The 18,551-nt window shown below is 43.9% G+C and overlaps 1 protein-coding gene across 3 annotated transcripts in view; it reads right to left on the bottom strand.

The window, feature by feature from the left end:
• Window positions 1-6,071: 6,071 nt before the first annotated feature.
• LOC117365862 (solute carrier family 22 member 6-A-like) overlaps window positions 6,072-18,551 on the bottom strand; it is a 59,905-nt gene continuing 47,425 nt past the window's right edge. The window contains exons 8-10 of one of the 3 annotated variants that reach the window (XM_033956765.1): window positions 12,113-12,224; window positions 7,111-7,314; window positions 6,072-6,833 (exon numbers count right to left, since the gene is read on the bottom strand). In XM_033956765.1, coding sequence (XP_033812656.1) covers window positions 6,761-6,833; window positions 7,111-7,314; window positions 12,113-12,224 — 389 coding nt within the window. In that variant the 3' untranslated portion in view covers window positions 6,072-6,760. The other 2 variants (XM_033956766.1, XM_033956767.1) reach the window with 2 other exon arrangements.

Below are 18,551 nucleotides of genomic sequence, written 5' to 3'. Positions count from 1 at the left end.
GAGCATAGGAACAGGGACACAGAAGAGAGATGCTGGATGAAAGGGTAGATGAGAAAAGGAGAGATGGTGGATCTGTGGATGGTGGGGTCCATCGCTGCAGCTGCGGGGCGATGGAAATGAAAAAAAGGAAAGATGCCAGACCTCCGGGAGAGGAAAGGGAAACAGAAGGGGAGGACAGAGATAGAAGATGGATGGTTAGCATAGAGAAAGAAGGAGAGCCTGATCAGAAGACAACCAGACCAACATGGGACCAACAAGATTTGAAAAATGACCAGACAACAAAAGGTAGGAAAAATAATTTTATTTTCTGTTTTGTGATTACAATATGTCAGATTTGAAATGTGTATCCTTCCAGAGCTGGTGTTGGACCGCAAACGTGAGCTAGGATTTAATAGAGAGAGGAAAAGTCTTTTTTGTTTGTTTATTTTGTTTACACCACAGGACCAGTGTGGGTAGGAGAGGGTGAAGAGGCTATAAAATAAACCCACCAGGATGTTTGGAAAAAACATCCAATTGGTCAGGAAAATCAAATCGAATCGAAAAATCGATTCAATAGGCTGAATCGAATCGAATTTTTTTTTCCTGATTCGGGCAGCACTAGTAGTAAGCACTGCTTTGAAATTTTAAGTAGCTAGATTAGAAAATTCTTACCTAAATTTTGATTTCATCCATCTACCTTGTAGGAAATTACTAGACTACTTTAATTTCCCTACTAGATTTAAATTGAAATCCAGTGTATAATGATCAGACCGAATTAGTGGGGTTACCATTAATCCCTCAACCAGTGACATATGTTCTTCAACTGAAGAAACAAGGTGTCAAGTGCTTGACTTATTCTATGAGTTGCTAGGGAATGAATCCATCTTAAACCAAGAGTAGTCATTAAAGTCTGGATTCTTTAAACCACCATTTTTTTAGGTGCCGGTAGACGCCAGAGTTCAGTGAAAAACACCATTTGAACGACATTTTTCACTGATTTTCAATGCGCCTGCTTTAAGGTGCCTAACGTCACTATAGGCGTGGCTAATACCGGTAATGGTGTTAGGCGCCATTCACATCAAAGGTAGACGCAGGAAATATAGGCCTGGAAAACCCCGGCCTACATTTCTGGCGCCTACCTTTGCTGGAGGCATGATTCTCTAACCGTCACGTCACAGGATTGACACATGATTGCCGACAATGGTGCCGGGTAGAGAATCCGAGCCTGAGTTTTTAAAATAGGTGACTGCTACATCACTTATCTGTCACTGATGCTTTGTCACTGAAAATTAAAGACACCCATTATTACAGATTTTGTGAAATTACATTACATTACATTACTGATTTCTATTCCGCCTCAACCTTGCAATTCTGGGCGGCTCAGACAACGTTGAGCAATCTTCTCAATTAGATGATCTAAGGAAATTTTAGTACAATAAGGAGATTGGTAGATCCAGTGCCTTTTTAAATTCTGTAATTCTTTTGATCCCCACCATCTCTACCTGGAGGGCATTCCTAGCATCCACCACCCTTCATGTGCAAAAAGGGCACTTAACTAAAGATTCTCAAAAAGGGACTGGCCATTTTTCTACAACAGAGAAAGCAATTTGATACGTTAGATACGTTTGATACATTATTTTGTTTTACATACCGCCCCTCGTTACCACATCAAAGTGGTGCACAATAATCATGAAAGGATGATGCCAAAATCTGCATTAGAGTAGACATGCCAGATGGTGTGAATAACATGAAGAAAGACCTGGTGAAGCTGGAAGAATGGTCTGAAATTTGGCAGCTAAAATTTAATGCTAAGAAATGCAAGGTCATGCATTTTGGCTACAAAAACCTGAGGGAACGGTACAGTTTAGGGGGTGAAGAACTTATCTGCATGACAGAAGAGAGGGACTTGAGTGATTAACATAAGAACATAAGAATTGCCGCTGCTGGGTCAGACCAGTGGTTCATCATGCCCAGCAGTCCGCTCACACGGCGGCCCTCTGGTCTAAGACGAGCGCCCTAATCGAGACTAGTCCTATCAGCATATGTCCTTGCTCAGCAGGAACTTGTATAACTTTGTCTTGAATCCCTGGAGGGTGTTTTCCCCTATAACAGACTCTGGAAGAGTGTTCCAGTTTTCTACCACTCTCTGGATGAAGAACTTCCTTACATTTGTACGGAATCTATCCCCTTTCAACTTTAGAGAGTGCCCTCTCGTTCTCCCTACCTTGGAGAGGGTGAACAACCTGTCCTTATCTACCAAGTCTATTCCCTTCAGTACCTTGAATGTTTCGATCATGTCCCCTCTCAATCTCCTCTGTTCAAGGGAGACGAGGCCCAGTTTCTCTAATCTTTCACTGTATGGCAGTTCCTCCAACCTCTTAACCATCTTAGTCGCTCTTCTCTGGACACTTTTGAGTAGTACCATGTCCTTTTTTCATGTACGGCGACCAGTGCTGGACGCAGTACTCCAGATGAGGGCGCACCATGGCCGGTACAGCAGCATGATAACCTTCTCCGAGCTGTTCGTGATCCCCTTCTTTATTATTCCTAGCATTCTGTTTGCCCTTTTCGCCGCTGCCGCACATTGCGTGGACGGCTTCATCGATTTGTCGATCAGAACTCCCAAGTCCCTTTCCTGGGAGGTCTCTCCAAGTACTGCCCCGGACATCCTGTATTCGTGCATGAGATTTTTGTTACCGACATGCATCACCTTACACTTATCCACGTTAAACCTCATTTGCCATGTCGATGCCCATTCCTCGAGCCTTATTATGTCATGTTGCAGATCTTCGCAGTCCCCCTGCATCTTCACTACTCTGAATATTATGTCATATTGCAGATCTTCGCAGTCCCCCTGCGTCTTCACTACTCTGAATAACTTTATATCGTCCGCAAATTTAATCACCTCGCTCGTCGTTCCTATGGTCCAGATCGTTTATAAAGATGTTGAAGAGCACGGGTCCAGGCACCGAGCCCTGTGGCACCCCACTGGTGACGCTCTTCCAGTCCGAGTATTGTCCATTTACCCCCACTCTCTGTTTCATATGCTCCAGCCAGTTTCTAATCCATGTGAGAATTTCACACTCGATTCCATGGCTCGCAATTTTCTGAAGTAGTTGTTCATGTAGAACCTTGTCGAATGTCTTCTGAAAATCCAGATATACAAAGTCGACCGGGTCGCCCTTGTATATCTGCTTGTTCGCTCCCTCGAAGAAGTGCAGCAAGTTTGTCAGACAAGATCTGCCTTTGCTGAGACCGTGCTGGCTGGTCCTCATCAAACCGTGTCCGTCAAGGTGATCAATGATGCGGTCCTTTATCAGTGCTTCTACCATCTTTCCCGGTACCAAGGTCAGACTCACTGGTCTGTAGTTTCCCTGGTCTCCCCTCGAACCTTTTTTGAAGATCGGCGTAACATTTGCCACCTTCCAGTCCTTCTGAATCTTTCCCATTTTGATTGACAGATTGGCTATTAGTTGAAGCAGTTCAGCTATGATCCCTTTCAGTTCCTTGATGACCCTTGGATGGATACCATCCGGTTCGGGATTTATCGCTCTAGAGCCTATCAATCTGCCTGCATACCTCTTCTAAACTGACCATTAACCCTGTCAGTTTCCCGTTTTCACTTCTAGCATATAGCCTGATGGGTTCCGGTATGCCGTGTATATCCTCTTCGGTAAATACAGATGCAAAAAACGTGTTCAGTCTGTCTGTGATTGCTTTGTCCTCTTTTAGCGCTCCCTTTGTTCCTTGGTCATCCAACAGTCCCACCGCTTCCTTCGCGGGTCGCGGATCTTAAGGTGGCCAAACAGGTTGAAAAGGTGATGGCAAAAGCTAGAAGGATGCTAGGTTGCATAGGGAGAGGTATGGCCAGTAGGAAAAGGAGGTATTGATGCCCTTGTATAAGACTGGTGAGACCTCATTTAGAATATTCTGTATAATTCTGGAGGCCGCACCTTCAAAAAGATATAAAAAGGGATGGAGTCGGTCCAGAGGAAGGCTACCAAAATGGTACATGGTCTTCATCATGAGGTGTATGGGGACATAGAAACATAGAAACATAGAAATAGACGGCAGATAAGGGCCACGGCCCATCTAGTCTGCCCACCCTAATGACCCTCCCCTACCTTTGCCTAGTGAATAGAGCCCACGTGTCGATCCCATTTGGCCTTAAAATCAGGCACGCTGCTGGCCTCAATCACCTGCAGTGGAAGACTATTCCAGCGATCAACCACCCTTTCAGTGAAAAAGAATTTCCTGGTGTCACCTCGTAGTTTCCCGCCTCTGATTTTCCACGGATGCCCTCTTGTTGCCGTGGGTCCCTTGAAAAAGAAGATATCTTCTTCCGCTACGATGCGGCCCGTGAGATACTTGAACGTCTCGATCATGTCCCCCCTCTCTCTGCGATCCTCAAGCGAGTATAGCCGCAGTTTGTCTAACCTCTCTTCGTACGGGAGATCTTTGAGTCCCGAGACCATCCGGGTGGCCAGTCTCTGAACCGTCTCCAATCTCAGCACATCTTTGCGATAATGTGGTCTCCAGAATTGCACACAGTATTCCAGGTGGGGCCTCACCATGGATCTATACAATGGCATAATGACTTCCGGCTTACGGCTGACGAAACCCCTACGAATGCAACCTAGGATCTGTCTTGCCTTGGATGAGGCCTGCTCTACCTGGCTGGCAGCCTTCATGTCCTCACTGACGATCACCCCCAAGTCCCGTTCTGCAACCGTTCTTGTTAGGATCTCACCATTAAGAGTATAAGTCTTGTATGGATTGTGGTTGCCTAGGTGCATGAAGACAGACTTAAAGATCTCATTCTGTATACTTTGAAAGAAAAACGGGAAAGGGGAGATATGACAGAGATGTTTAAATACCTATGTAATGTAAATGCACATGAGTCGTGTCTCTTTCATTTGAAAGGAAGGCCCAGGAGTAATCTAAAGAAATACTTTTTTTTTACAGAAAGGGTGGTAGATGCATAGAACAGTCTCCTGGATGAGGTGTCTGTATCTGATTTCAAGAAATCCCGGGATAGTCACGTGGGATGTCTTAGAGAGAGGAAGAGATAATGGTTACTGCAGATGGGCAGACTAGATGGGCCATTTGGCTTTTATCTGCCATCATGGTTCTCTGTTTTTAGAAGATCTTGTGAAACTCCAATTAACTACGGGTAATAAATACAGTGATCCAAGTAACAAAAAAACAAAGGAGAGAGAAAGATGAACATTAACCTGAGACACATATCAGTCATCTTGACCATCCAGACCAAAGTCCCTTATAAATAAATAGGTTTTCAGGGGTGTGTGACATTTTATGTAAGATAACTCTGAACAACCATTAAAAAGGAGAGAATTCTATAATTGGAGCACCAAGAAGAAAAATGCACAATGACGTATAGATTGTAGCTAAGAGCTATGATTTGCACTAAATTCTCCTGAGGAAACCAACAGATGCTATGGGAAATAGTGGCAAGGTCCCGTGGGAATCTTCAGTTAAGTGCCCTTTGTTGTGAATTGTTGCTCTTAACATTTTTGCACTAAAAGTTTGGGGTTTTGAAATAAGATACAAATGTATAACATATGATCATAGAGAGTTTTTGAGTGAGACCAATGAAAGATAATGGGAGGTGTGATATCAAGACAAGCAAGGTCTGGCTTTGGATCGCTGAGGTCTCCTTTTCTCTCTATTTATTTATGAATAGTTGTATGTCAGTTTGGGTTTTGTGCCCCATAGTATTTCTGTGGATCCCTCCCACACTTTACCCAAACTCTGACCCTTTGCACACCCACAGTGAAAGGATGCTCTATGCCTACTTCACACTAGTTGGTATTTTATAGGAGGTACTGAGTAGAACCAAATCTATTCTTGAATGAGTTATATGTTATTGTAAAAAAGGGAACAGAATCTTATTTCTGTATTTAAACCTTTCCAGCACTCTATTAATTGTAAAGCATTTATCCTCTCTTTCTAAAATGTTTATATGTTCTGTCATTTTGCTAATTTCTTCTTCTGGATTTATCCATTATTGATTTAGGACATAAGTTAAAATTTCTCTTTATTATATCATCTTCAGAAAAATCACAAAAGACTTGTCTAGAATTGTTATTTATTTGGATTTAGCTCACACCTATTTTCAGTAAAAGCTCTAAATGAGTTACATTCAGGTACAGAAAGTATCTCCTTGTCCCCTGAGGGCTTACAATTTAAGATTCTACCTGAGGTAATGGAAGGTTAAGTTACTTGACCAAAATCATAAGGAGCAGTAGGCTTCCTTGGTTGTCAGCCTGGTGCTCTAATGATTAGGCTACTCCTTTACTGCTCCTTCTGTTCTACCTAGTTATTATTTGGACTTTCTCTATGATTGTCCATGCAGACTACCCTAGGCTCTTGGAAGTCCAAAGTAATCATACCATGGCTGTTTATGGTTCGTGCTGGTGCTACAATGTGGTCTCTCATTTGGAGATGAATCTTGCTAGAACATGAATCATTCATTCCTGGTATTCTAGTGCAGTCCTGTTGGCAGATGAATCCTAAATTCTTTCCTCTTTTCAGCAGACCAAGCATCTAGGCCATCACACCTAGAATTCAGTGCTAAACGGTTTGCCGTGCAGTGATTTTTGCATTTGTTTTTCCTGTTGGGCATTCCCAGAAAGAACTTTGGTTTTATCTTACCAGTCACTGGCTCCTTGTTCTAAATCCTGCAAACTCTGAGCAAGGGAGAGGGATGGAAGGAGAGAATTAAGGACATAATATTTCCTTGGTGTGAATGGGTTATCCTTTAAAGTCTTGTCTTCAGTGTTCTTGTCGTTTCTTCTTTTTTCTTGTCCTTGTCAAAACTTTTAATTTTTGACCTTGAATGGAGAGAGGAAGAATGAGAACTGAAGCTGACTTGAGGTCTTGTACAGAAAAGAGTCATTGATGAGAGCCAGATGCTAGTAAGGAGAGAGGCATCATGGGGGTGTTGGATGGGAAGGAGGAAGGAATGACATTTTGCAAAGGGGGGTTGGTCTCTGATTAAATTTGAATGGTAAGGAGAAAGGTCTCACAAAGGAAGGGATCCCAGATGAAAGCCAGAGCGAAACGATTGTATACAAACAATAGAGACAGAAAGCTAAGGGGAACACTTACCTTTCCTCTAGTTGCTCAATGGAGTCTGCTAATGGTTGGCCACGTGTCTCTGGCAGAAAGATGAAAAGGAGCCCGGAGAGCACAGGGACAAGGCCAAACAGAAGAGTGGGTAGGAATGAGACATAGTCCTTTGTCATCAGAATTATAGGGGCCACTACTGCCCCTAGTCTCATCATCATATTGGTGAAGCCCATCCCTGTCTGCCTAGAGAGCACATAGAAAGAGATTAGTGGTTTTCATAGTGCTGGGACACATGGTGCTGTTACAAAGGAAGATTAATCAGTCCTGACATTGCTGCCAACTCATGCATAGACTCTAGGAAATCAGAAGTCTATATATAGTAGGAAACAAAAATGACAGTAGATAAAAACCAGATGGCCTTTCAATTCTGCCCCTGCACACCGAGTTCTGTCCTCTATAATCCCTTCATTTCCCTCAGCGATCTTCTGTGTTGGTACCATGCTTCCTTGAATTTAGACACAATCCTCATCTCCATCACCTCTGCTGGGAACAGCTGCTCCATGCATCCATCACCCTTCTCATAAAGAGATATTTCTTTAGATTGCTCCTGAGTCAGTTCCCTTTCAACTTCATCTTATGCACTGTGTTCCTGAGCTTCCTTTCAGTTGGGAGAGTTCTACTTCCTCACATTTATGCCATGGAGATACTTAAATGTCTCTATCATCTTTCTTTCCCACCTGTTTTCTAAGTATATATGTTGCTGTCTTTTACTCTGTACCCATATGCTTTATGACTAAGACCAATGACCATTTTATTTATTTAAAAATTTATATACCGCATATTAACTATGTGGTTTACAAATTGCATACACATTATCTTGAACTCTGTATAATCACTACAAATGTAACTCAGGCAGACAAACTAGTTGGACACATTTTAGTAGCTGCTCTCTGAATACTCCATCTTGGTTAAATCTTTTTGAAGGTGTGGTATTCAAAAATGAACACAGTACTTTAAATAAGGTCTGACCAGACTGGTTCTTTCTGGTCTCCCATAATGGTTCTGGTTAGTCACCTTACCTCCCTGTTGTGAGAGGTTATATGTGCATGTTCAATGCAAAAAGGTCCTAGATCTCAGAGAATAAGTCTGTTTTCTTGAGGTTAGAATAGCAAACTTGGAGGAGCTGAGGGGGACAGAGAGGTACATAGAAGAGACCTACAGGAATGTTGTAGAGATGTTCCACCTCCAGTCTGGTAGCCCCTGTGTCACCTTGGAAGAGGAAGGTCTCCTAAAAGGAGATCATCACACTGGTGAAGAAGGAAATAATTCTTTAGCCAGGACCTGCCACAAGAGGATACGATATCCTCATAGAACACTGAGGATGTGTCTCCAGGGGCTTCTGCTCAAGAGGGAAGGGTTAGAATAGCTGCTGTTGTTGGTGATTGGATCATTAGGCATGTACATCGTTTAGTTTATGAGGCTTTTGATATACTTACTGCCTTTCAATAAAATCCAGAATTGAAGAAAGAACTACAAAATGAAAGAGGAAAGAAAGAAATGGGTGGCTGGTGAATGTGAGGATTGCCTGGTCACTTGCCTGCATGGTATGAAAGTGGTAGACCTCACATGTCACCAAGATACGATTTTAGGTAGTACTTGGGAGGAGCCAACTGTTTTGGTACATGTGGGTACCAATGACAAAGGAAAATGTGGGAGGGAGGTTCTAGAAGCCAAATTTAGGCTCTTGGGTAGAAAGCTGAAATCCAGATCCTCCAGGGGTAGCAATTTTGGAAATGCTTCCCATTCCATATGCAGGACCCAAGAGGCAGACAGAGTTCCAAATTCTCAATGCTTGCTTGAGATGATGGTGTAGGGATGAGGGATTTAGATTTGTTGGTAACTGGGCAACATTCTGGGAAAAGGAGAGTCTATTCTCAAAGAATGGACTCCAACTTACCTGGGATGGAATCAGGCTGCTGGTGCTAATGCTTAAGAACATAATAATATTGTGACAGGGAGAGTCCTGTCATGCTGGAAGAAACCCTGCAGTGCTCTAAAACTATCCCTAAACCTACCCCTAGAACAGTGGTCTCAAACTCAAACCCTTTGCAGGACCACATTTTGGATTTGTAGGTACTTGGAGGGCCTCGGGAAAAAAATAATTAATGTCTTATTAAAGAAATGACAATTTTGCATGAGGTAAAACTCTTTATAGTTTATAAATCTTTCCTTTTGATTAAGTCTTAATAATAATATTGTAATTTATAGCTAAAGAGACATATGATCAAGAAACTGTTTTAGTTTACTTTTGCGATTATGATAAACATACCGAGGGTCTCAAAATAGTACCTGGCGGGCCGCATGTGGCAAGTTTGAGACCACTGATCTAACCATGCTTGAACTTTACCTGCTTGATAAGCCAAAGATCGATCAAAATACTTTTTATAACGGCATTAGGCATTATAACGGGATTAGGAAAAGTGAATAAACCAGTATGCCGAGTAGACCTAGTCGAACAGTCCAATTCAAAATGAGAGAAGAGATATAACATAGCTAATCCAAATAACATCTGATAGCAAATATAAGCAAATTTAAAAAGTACTCTTACTTCCATGGGCAGTGACGCCTAATGTGGAACCTTGCATCTCATAGCTATAGTTTGGGGTCCTCTTTTTCTGCACTTTATACTTGCTCACATTAACCTCCTGTTCTACTAAACTGTGCTAGCGGTTTTAGCGTGGGGAGCCATGCTGAAGGGCTCCCGATGCCCATAGAGTTCCTATGAGCGTTGGGAGAAGCGCAGGCCATTCAGTGCGGCTCTCTATGCTAAAACCACTAGCGCGGTTTAGTAGAAAAGGGGGTAAATGTCATCTGTTGTTTTGATGCCCAGTCTCGCAAGATCCTCTTGCAATTTTTCACAATCCTCTTACGATTTAATTATCTCACTTTGTATCATCAGCAAATTTAATTACCTCACTAGTTATTCTCATTTCTAGATTGTTTATAAATGTGTTAAAAAGCAGTGGTCCCAGCACAGATTCCTATCCTCCCTTGATATTACTGTCCATTTAACCCTGCCCTCTGTTTTCTATCTTTTAATCTATTCTTAATCCGCAATAGGATATTACTTCCTATCCTATAGGAAAAGTGGATTGGTAGCATGGAATGTTGCTACTATTTGGGTTTCTGACAAGTACTTGTGAACTGGATTGACCACTGATGGAAACAGGATACTGTTTCCATCACACGTCCCACACTAGCATGGGACTCCACTCTACTAACGGCAACAGATCAGGTACGCAGCCTAGGAGTAACCTTAGACGGACACCTATCCCTATCTGCCCACATATCCCAAGTAATCTCCACCTCCTTCTACTACCTCCGCCAACTGAAAAGGATCAAACCCTACATCTCCACATCTGACCTCGCCCAACTCCTTTACGTATATGTCCTCTCCAGAATGGATTACTGTAACCCTATTTAATGGCCTAACCAAAAATAATCTCAAACGCCTCCAACGGGTCCAAAATACAGCTATCTGCCTCCTACACAACCTCAACTACCATGATCCTGTCTCCCCGGCACTCCGCGCTGAACACTGGCTCCCAATTAACCAGCGCTGTGCTTTCAAGGCCCTAGCAATAGCCCACAAAAGAATTTATACCACCACCCCCTCCTACATAAAATCCAAGCTTCCCATCTACACACCCACTCGCACCCTCCGCTCAAAATCGGAAATACGCCTACGCATTCCCCCTGGAAGGTCCGTCCTCTCAGAAACTGCCCGCAAACAATCCTACAGCCACTTCATTCCACATCTCTGGAACCAACTCCCCCCTCAACTCAGACAACAGAACTCATTATTGACATTCCGTAAAATGGTAAAGACCCTCCTCTTCAACTAAAGGTCACCCTCAGTCCACACCCCCCTTAAACCCCCCCCCTCTCTCTTCCCTCCCCTGTCTAACTTCTCCCTAAATTTCGGTACAGTCCTCTCTTAGTCTGTACTCGGATAAATTGTATCTAAACTCAAATAACTTGTACTAAACTAAAATACTCATACCAAACTAAACGACTGATACTAAACTAAACTACTTATACTTAAACTCTTCTCTTAATTTGCTGTATACTCCCTGTATTTAACTACTTCGCAATCCTGTATGTCCAAACACTTAACCTATAGTACTTCTTATTTGTCTAATTACTCTCCATTGTGTATGTTTACCTGTAGACCGTTCTGAGCTACTGGGAGAACGGGATAGAAATCTAAATAAATAAATAAATGGGCTAGATGGTCCATTGATCTCTGACCCAGCCAGTATAACTATTCTTATGTTCTTATGTAGCAGATGGTACTGTTAGAACATACTGTTATCGAACCAATCACCAGGCAAATTTCCCCCTACCAATAGAGTAAGCAAAAGTCCACACTATTTAACCTCAGCAGCTATTCTGAGAACAATAAGGGGTCCATTTATCAAGCTGCGATAGGGGTTTAACGCGTGTAATATCGCAAATTAAACCGCTTGCCGTGCTAGCCACTAACGCCTGCATTGAGCAGGCGTTAGTTTTTTAGCCAGCCTCGGGGGTTAGCGCATGAAGAAATGTCCGCGCTAACCCCACTAGCGCAGCTTGATAAAAGAACCCCTAAATTGAGTTCATAAGATCTTTATAGAGTACTATGGTGGAAGATGGAGGTTGTGCTCCTTGTAGGGGGATGCTTCTTGAGAATGCATTTATGTGAAACATGAATTCATGTCAGGGAACAGACCACTGATAAAGATGAATATTATGCTAAATTAAGCTATATTGATTAAATATTTTTAAATCAGTTGGAAGATAAGAGAATTCTACTATTTTTGAATATAAAATAAATAATAATTTTTTTTGAAAAAAGTGACCAATGTCTAAAGATCTTATGAACTCAGTTTATGGTTCTAAGAATAGTTGCTGAGATCAAATAGTGTGGGCTTTTGCTAACTCTGTTGGTAAGGGGAAATTTTGAAGATTTATGACTGTTAGAACATAGGCAGCTCCTTACCTGAGCACTGTAGGGAACAGCTCAACAACGTACAAGTAAGAGCAAGCTATAGATGCACCCAGGACCCCTTTCCCCAGCACAGTCAGTGTTAGCTCCATTTCTGGCATACTTTCTGAACAACAAACACAACAATATATTAAATAATTATAAAAGAACATGCAGGGATCAATTCAGTGGAACAAAAGATTAGGTTCTTACCTTTGCTAATCTTTCTTGTAAATCCACGCTCTATTCCTGGACAAGTGCGTTATTCATCCCATGTCACAAGACTACTTGTAGGAAGCCTCATTTATATAATTTTTCTGACCCTCCCCTCTTACCTCAGGACTTCCCTCTGGACACCAAGCAGACAGTCACACCTGTAAAGGATACAGACAAAAGGGAGGGGTACAAGGAAACTTCCTGACAAACAAGTCTAATCTGCTCGTAATATGAAATTTTCAGAACAATCATCAATTGAAACAGGTTAGTAAACAATTAAAACCTGAAAAGAACTATGCTATAAAGAGATGCAGCCTGCATAACAGAGGGTGACGCCTCAGCTAGGGATCTCCAAGGCAAAGTGCACAACATGTTCAGATGGTACTCCTAGAAAGGCTGGCCAATAAACCATGAGTCCAGCTTACCAGTACTTATCAAGGCAGACAATCGGCAAATCAGCAACTCCCAGGATGGGTTCCAGGAATAGACAGTGGATTTACAATAAAGAAGATTAGCAAAGTTAAGAATGTAATCTTTTGTTCTTGTGCAATCCTACTCTATTCCTGGATTATTGTGATGTAGGAGAGCAGTCCTGTAGAGTCAGGGTGGGACTGATGGTCCTGCTGCCAAAATGGAAGAACCGAAAGCAGCATCCTGCTTGGCCGCCATATCAATCCTGTAAAACTTTGTAAAGGTATGTAAGGAGGGCCAAGTAGCAGCTCTGCAAATCTCCTCAAGAGAAATTGCAGATGACTGCCCACGAGGAGGAAACGCCTCTAGTAGAATGAGCCTTCACAGAAAGAGGAGGCTTCTTTATGGCAGTAATATAGGCAGATGAACTAGCCATATGGATCCTTCTTGAAAAGGTGGCTTTCGAAGCTGGTTTGCCTTTACAGGCAGGACCCACCAACACGAACAGATGGTCAGACACTCAAACTCGTTCATGACCTCTAAGTACCGCAATGAAAGTCTGTGCACATTGTCACACCCGCGCCCCTTACTACCAAGGGATCCTCCAGGTCTTACTTCAGGCACGCTATCTGCCTCATAAGCATGCAAGGTAAAAGAGTTCCAGTCAGAAGTGGCAAACAAAAATAGCTTTATTTCAGCACTGATTAAATAACTCAAAAATACAGGCTTCAGCCTTGCAGTTCAATGTACGCTCATATTGCATTAACTCATAACAAAACGTTCAAAATAATGCATTCCAGAAGTTAATGCTTAACCAGCACTGCATTAAGTACAGTTCCCTGATTCTGGACTTATAATCAGGTGAGTCACAGTCCTCTTCACCAGAGCAGTAATGTTTTCAAACAGTTCATAGCAAACAAAATCATTGGTTATGTTCAAGACCTCAGTAGCCTGCCTACGTTTCTTCCTCTCTAAAACGTTGATACAGAAATTAGGCACAGCTGTGAGAGGAGGCAACGTTCTGGCTCAGTTTGGCAACAAGCCAGGGAAAACAAACACTCAAAGTTGGTTCACACTTCAATGCTTTACAGAAAGCCCCTAAGTTTGGCTTCCAAGGAGAGCTTCTAAATTCAGTTCCCACACCTACAGTATAGCTAGCAGCACAGAGGTATAAGCAGCAGGGAAAAACCCAATCCTTAGACTTACTGGATTTCCATGGGCAATGGCTGGGTCTCAGTGCCTGCATGGCTTACCTGAACCTCCATGGCTTCTTCCTCTGGCTGCTCCCAAGGCTTCCTGGTAAGAGACAATTCCTCTGCCTCTGTCATAGGCCAGTCTGAGAGAGACTGACTCTCTCCAGCTTCCCACTCTCCTGAATGCCTCTCTCCTGTGTGACCCTTTCCTGTTCTCGGGAGCCACGTTATATCCTGTGGAAAACCACTTCCCCTCTGAGAAGGTGGGGAAAGGGTTTTCCACACACTAGCCTATTTCCTGCTATTACAGGCAGGTTTCTCCCTAGTCCTGGTTTTAACCGGCTGTTCAAATTGCCTCCGATTTCTGACAGTGGCAGGGGCAGGTCTACATAAAGTGTAGCTTTTTCTCCTGATCTTATCCTGCCCTGTTTCTTCTACCTCCATCTCATTATCAGAGCAGAAGTCAGCTTGCTCAATTAATTGGTTAGTCACCTGATCAGCTCTCCTGCATCTAGGTGCACTGAGTTTTCTCCTGCTTACTGGGGCAAAACCCGGGACGGATTCGGGTTTGTTATGAGAAAAACCCAAAATGGACCTGGGTTTGTCACAACATCCAGTTATCTCAGCACTCATTCATGCTTGAGCGATCTTGAGGGAGTAAAGGTAGACAGCTGGATTTCCTATAGACCACCTTCGGGAGAAAGGAGGGAACAGTGTGCAGGATCACACTGGAGTCTGTAATCTGAAGATAAGGATCACTGCAGGACAAGGCTGAAGTTCGAAAACTGTGGGCCGAAGTAATAGCAACCAAGAAAACCGTCTTGACGTGGAGATTCATGAAGGACACAAAGCGCCCCTGAGAAACCTGACAACATCTGGATGAGCGGCCAGAGAGCCTCTCAGAGGTTTAGGACCAAGGCAAGGAATACTGGGAATGTGAACCCTCGGATAGCTGACTGCCAGTCCTTTTTCCAGGTCATCTTGAAAGAAGGCAAGAATCAGTGGAACCGATATTGAGGTTTGATCCTCGTTCTTCTGGATGCATCCAGATTAATGACATCTCCAAGCTTTCACATAGACTACCACAGTGGACTTCTTTTTGTTGTGGAAGAGAGTAGCTATTACACTCAATAAGTAGCCTTTGCGGACTAGAGCCACATGCCCAAGAGCCAAAGCATTCCAGATCCTGGGGTACAGTCAGGTTCTGTGTAAGGAAAGAGGACAGGGAAGCCTGAGCCCATGATCCAGCAGTAAATGAACAAGGTCGGCATACCAAGGCTGCCTCAGCCAGTTGGGCATCACGAGAATCACCCGACCCCCCGGTATGCCTTTATCTCTCTCAGCAGATAGCCTTCTAGTAGCCAGTGCTGCACCAGTGCGTCCAAGCCTTTGCTTCCTAGCTCGCGACTGCAGCTAAAGAACCAATCCACCTTCTTGTTGGCTGCTAAAACCATCAGGTCAAACATTAGATGACCCCACTTCTCCACTATGCAGCTGAAGGCTCTCTGGGACAGGGACCATTCTTCCAGATCCAGAGATTGACAGCTGAGATAATCTGCCTGTTTGTAATCCACTCTGGCTATGTGCGTTACCCACAGAAATCGCTAAGAGGTGGCTTTCTACCCAACGAAAGAGAAGCTGGTCTTCGATGTGTGCTCCTGGTGCCTCCTGGCAATTGACATAAGCCACCGCCGTGGCATTGTCTGAGAAAACACGCACCGCCTGATTCTGGAGAAGATGCTCAAATGCAGAAGAGCAAGCTGAATCGTTCAAAGCTCCAGGCAATTGATCAACCACTTCCTCTCAGACTTGGACCACGGGCCCTGGACTGGACTGTCTGCACAAATAGCATCCCAGTCGTACAGACTGGCATCTGTTGTAAGAATCATCCAGGCAGAGATCTGGAGGGGAAGACGCCGGGACGGAGATGAAGGATTCAACCACCAGACCAGGCTGTGCCAAGCCTTCACTGTCCAAGGGAGCTGTACTTACAGTGGATCCCTCTGCGGACTCCAATGGGAAATAAGCACATCCTGTAGTAGGCACAGGTGAGCCCTTGCACAGGGAATCACATCTATGGTCGCAACCATGGACCCCAGGACCTGCAGGTACTGCAAGACTGTCAGAGTCGGAGTCTCTAGGAAGGCACATAAAAACTGATTAACCATCTCCTGGTGCGATTCATGCAGAAACACCTTGTTCAGCCCTTTGGTGAAGCAGACCCCCAGGTACTCCAAGTCCTCTGTTGGAATGAGCTGACTCTTCCGAAAGTTGATCACCCAACCTAGTCTCTGAAGCAGCTGAACAACCTGGCAAACTGCCTGACACCGTTTTGGCCTCCAACTGGGCTCTGATGAGCTAGTCATCTAGATGTGGACCTGGATTCTGAGCTTTCACATATGGGCTATTACCACCACCATCACTTTAGTGAAAGTCCAAGATATTGTCGTCAACCCGAAGTGCAAGACCACAGACGGGAAGTGCAGAGCATGGAACATCAGATAATTCCTATGCTCCAGAAAAATGGGGATATGAAGATAGACTGTCAAATCCAGGGAAGCCAGAAATTCCCCAGGAGCCACTGAGACAATCACACATTGCACTGTTTCCATTCTGACATAGGGAACCTTGAGGACTGTATTGATTGCCTCGAGATCCAAGATTGGTCTCCATCTTCAGAGCCTCTTTGGTATGATGAAGAATGTCGAGTATCTGCTGGAGCCTGATTTGGACTCTGGAACGAGTTTTATTTGGCACAATGTCCAACAACCTTTGGACTGTGGTCTCTACCCGGGCCATCTTGTCTGGTCTCCCTGCTGGGAAGTGCAGAAAGATCTCTGAAAGGGGCTGATAAAACTCAAGTTTGTATCCATCCCAAAAAATATCCAGGACCCAGTGATCAGAGGTGATGGCCATCCATTCCTCCAAGAAGGCCGAGAGCTGATCCCGATCTGCAGAGGACCAGCTGAGGGGCTGGAATCATAATTGCATTTTCGGGGTAAATGGAGAGTGGCTTCTCAAAGACTGAACGTTGGGTTCCACCAAGCCACTGTTTGGATGACTGATAGGATCTCTGACCTGAGGAGCCTCCTTTGTACTGATGGGGACATCTGGAGGAACAAAATCTACAACACCCTAGTCCTCGAAGACCAGGGCCTGCTATAAGACAACGACATGGGTTTACGGTCCTGCACACTAGCCATAAGGTCATCCAGACCTTTATAGAACAGGGGTAGAGTATGCTGAAAGCTTCCTCACTACTCTGAAGAGATCACCACTTTGAAGAGATCATCTGCCACATAATTCATGCCAGAAATAAAAAAGGAAAGATCCTGGAGCACAATAGTGTCAGGATTATGGCAAACCATTGAATGGCAGGTTCTGGCCATAATAGATGCAGCAGTGGCCGCTTTCAGACTGGTGGCCACCGAATTGAAGAGCCTTTTGAGGACAAAATCAATCATACAGTCCTGTGCATCTTTCAGCACAACCCCTCCCTCACTAGGGAGAAAAGTATGCTTGATAACCTGTGCCACCAAGGAATCCACCTTATGGGGACGCAAAATGCTGGTTAAATGCTTCTGCCATCGGGTAGTTAGGCTGCTCTCAGAGGATCTTCTGGTGCCTCTCAGTGATCCGGGAACATTTTTGCTGGATGATCAGGAAAAGATGAAGACTGTGGTTTTGTGCTACTCAAGAAAGAGTATTACACTGCCATTGACTGTCCAACCTCCAAGTTCAACTCCTGGAAGGATTTGGAAATAAATCCAATCAAAGCAGAGGACTTGAAAAGTCTCTGCACTGTGGGGTCCTCTCCCAGATCTGGAGCATCCCACAGATCTGGATCATGGAGATCTGTGATCGCAGCTACATCTACCACAGTGGAAGTGCCTGCCTATGTAAGCAAAGACATGGTTAAATCATCTGGATCATTCATGTTATCGGTCGGCGTATCGTTCCTTGCCAACCCAGGGACTCTGGACTATAGACCTATGTCCTGGGAAGGGGGAATTCCTGATGCCAACAAGTTTGCCATAGGAGGCGTATTTGATACCTTTTCTTGGCTAGATAAGCCTGGAAGAGCATGTTAATAAATTCTGGTCGGAAACCCTCATCCGGAGCTCCTTATGGTGCTCTTAGAGGATTTAGGCACCTTTTTGATGTCGAATCATGGCCACAAGTATGCCTTCCCGAGGGACCAATTTAGACTTTTTCAACTGGCCATGGATGGACTGGGTGGTAGACCCCCCCCCCCAAAGGGGTTGAGAGAGCCAAGGCTGATAAGCTCACACCCCTCATTTTGCCTCATGGCACGTGGAACATGACTACATTCTGGTCAATACAAGTCAACACTACGGTGCCCCATCGGTGGCAAGTTTGTATGTAGCTCACTTTGAACAATATGAAGTTTATCCTGCTTCTAATTTCCAGCATGTTATACTCTGGAAGAGATATTTGGATGACATTTTAATTTTTTGGGATGGGTCTGAACCCGAATTGGAGATTTTTTTAATTTGGCTGAACTCTCTCAACCCTTGCCTGATTTTTACTATGACTTACCACACAGATAGAATATCATTTTTGGATATCCTGCTGATGAGAGATAGGAATCAACAGATTAGGACGACATTATA

Source organism: Geotrypetes seraphini, chromosome 8 (genome assembly GCF_902459505.1).
Source record: "Geotrypetes seraphini chromosome 8, aGeoSer1.1, whole genome shotgun sequence".
NCBI lineage: Eukaryota > Metazoa > Chordata > Amphibia > Gymnophiona > Dermophiidae > Geotrypetes > Geotrypetes seraphini.
Note: the sequence above shows the minus strand (reverse complement) of the source record. Positions and strands in the feature narration are given on the sequence as shown.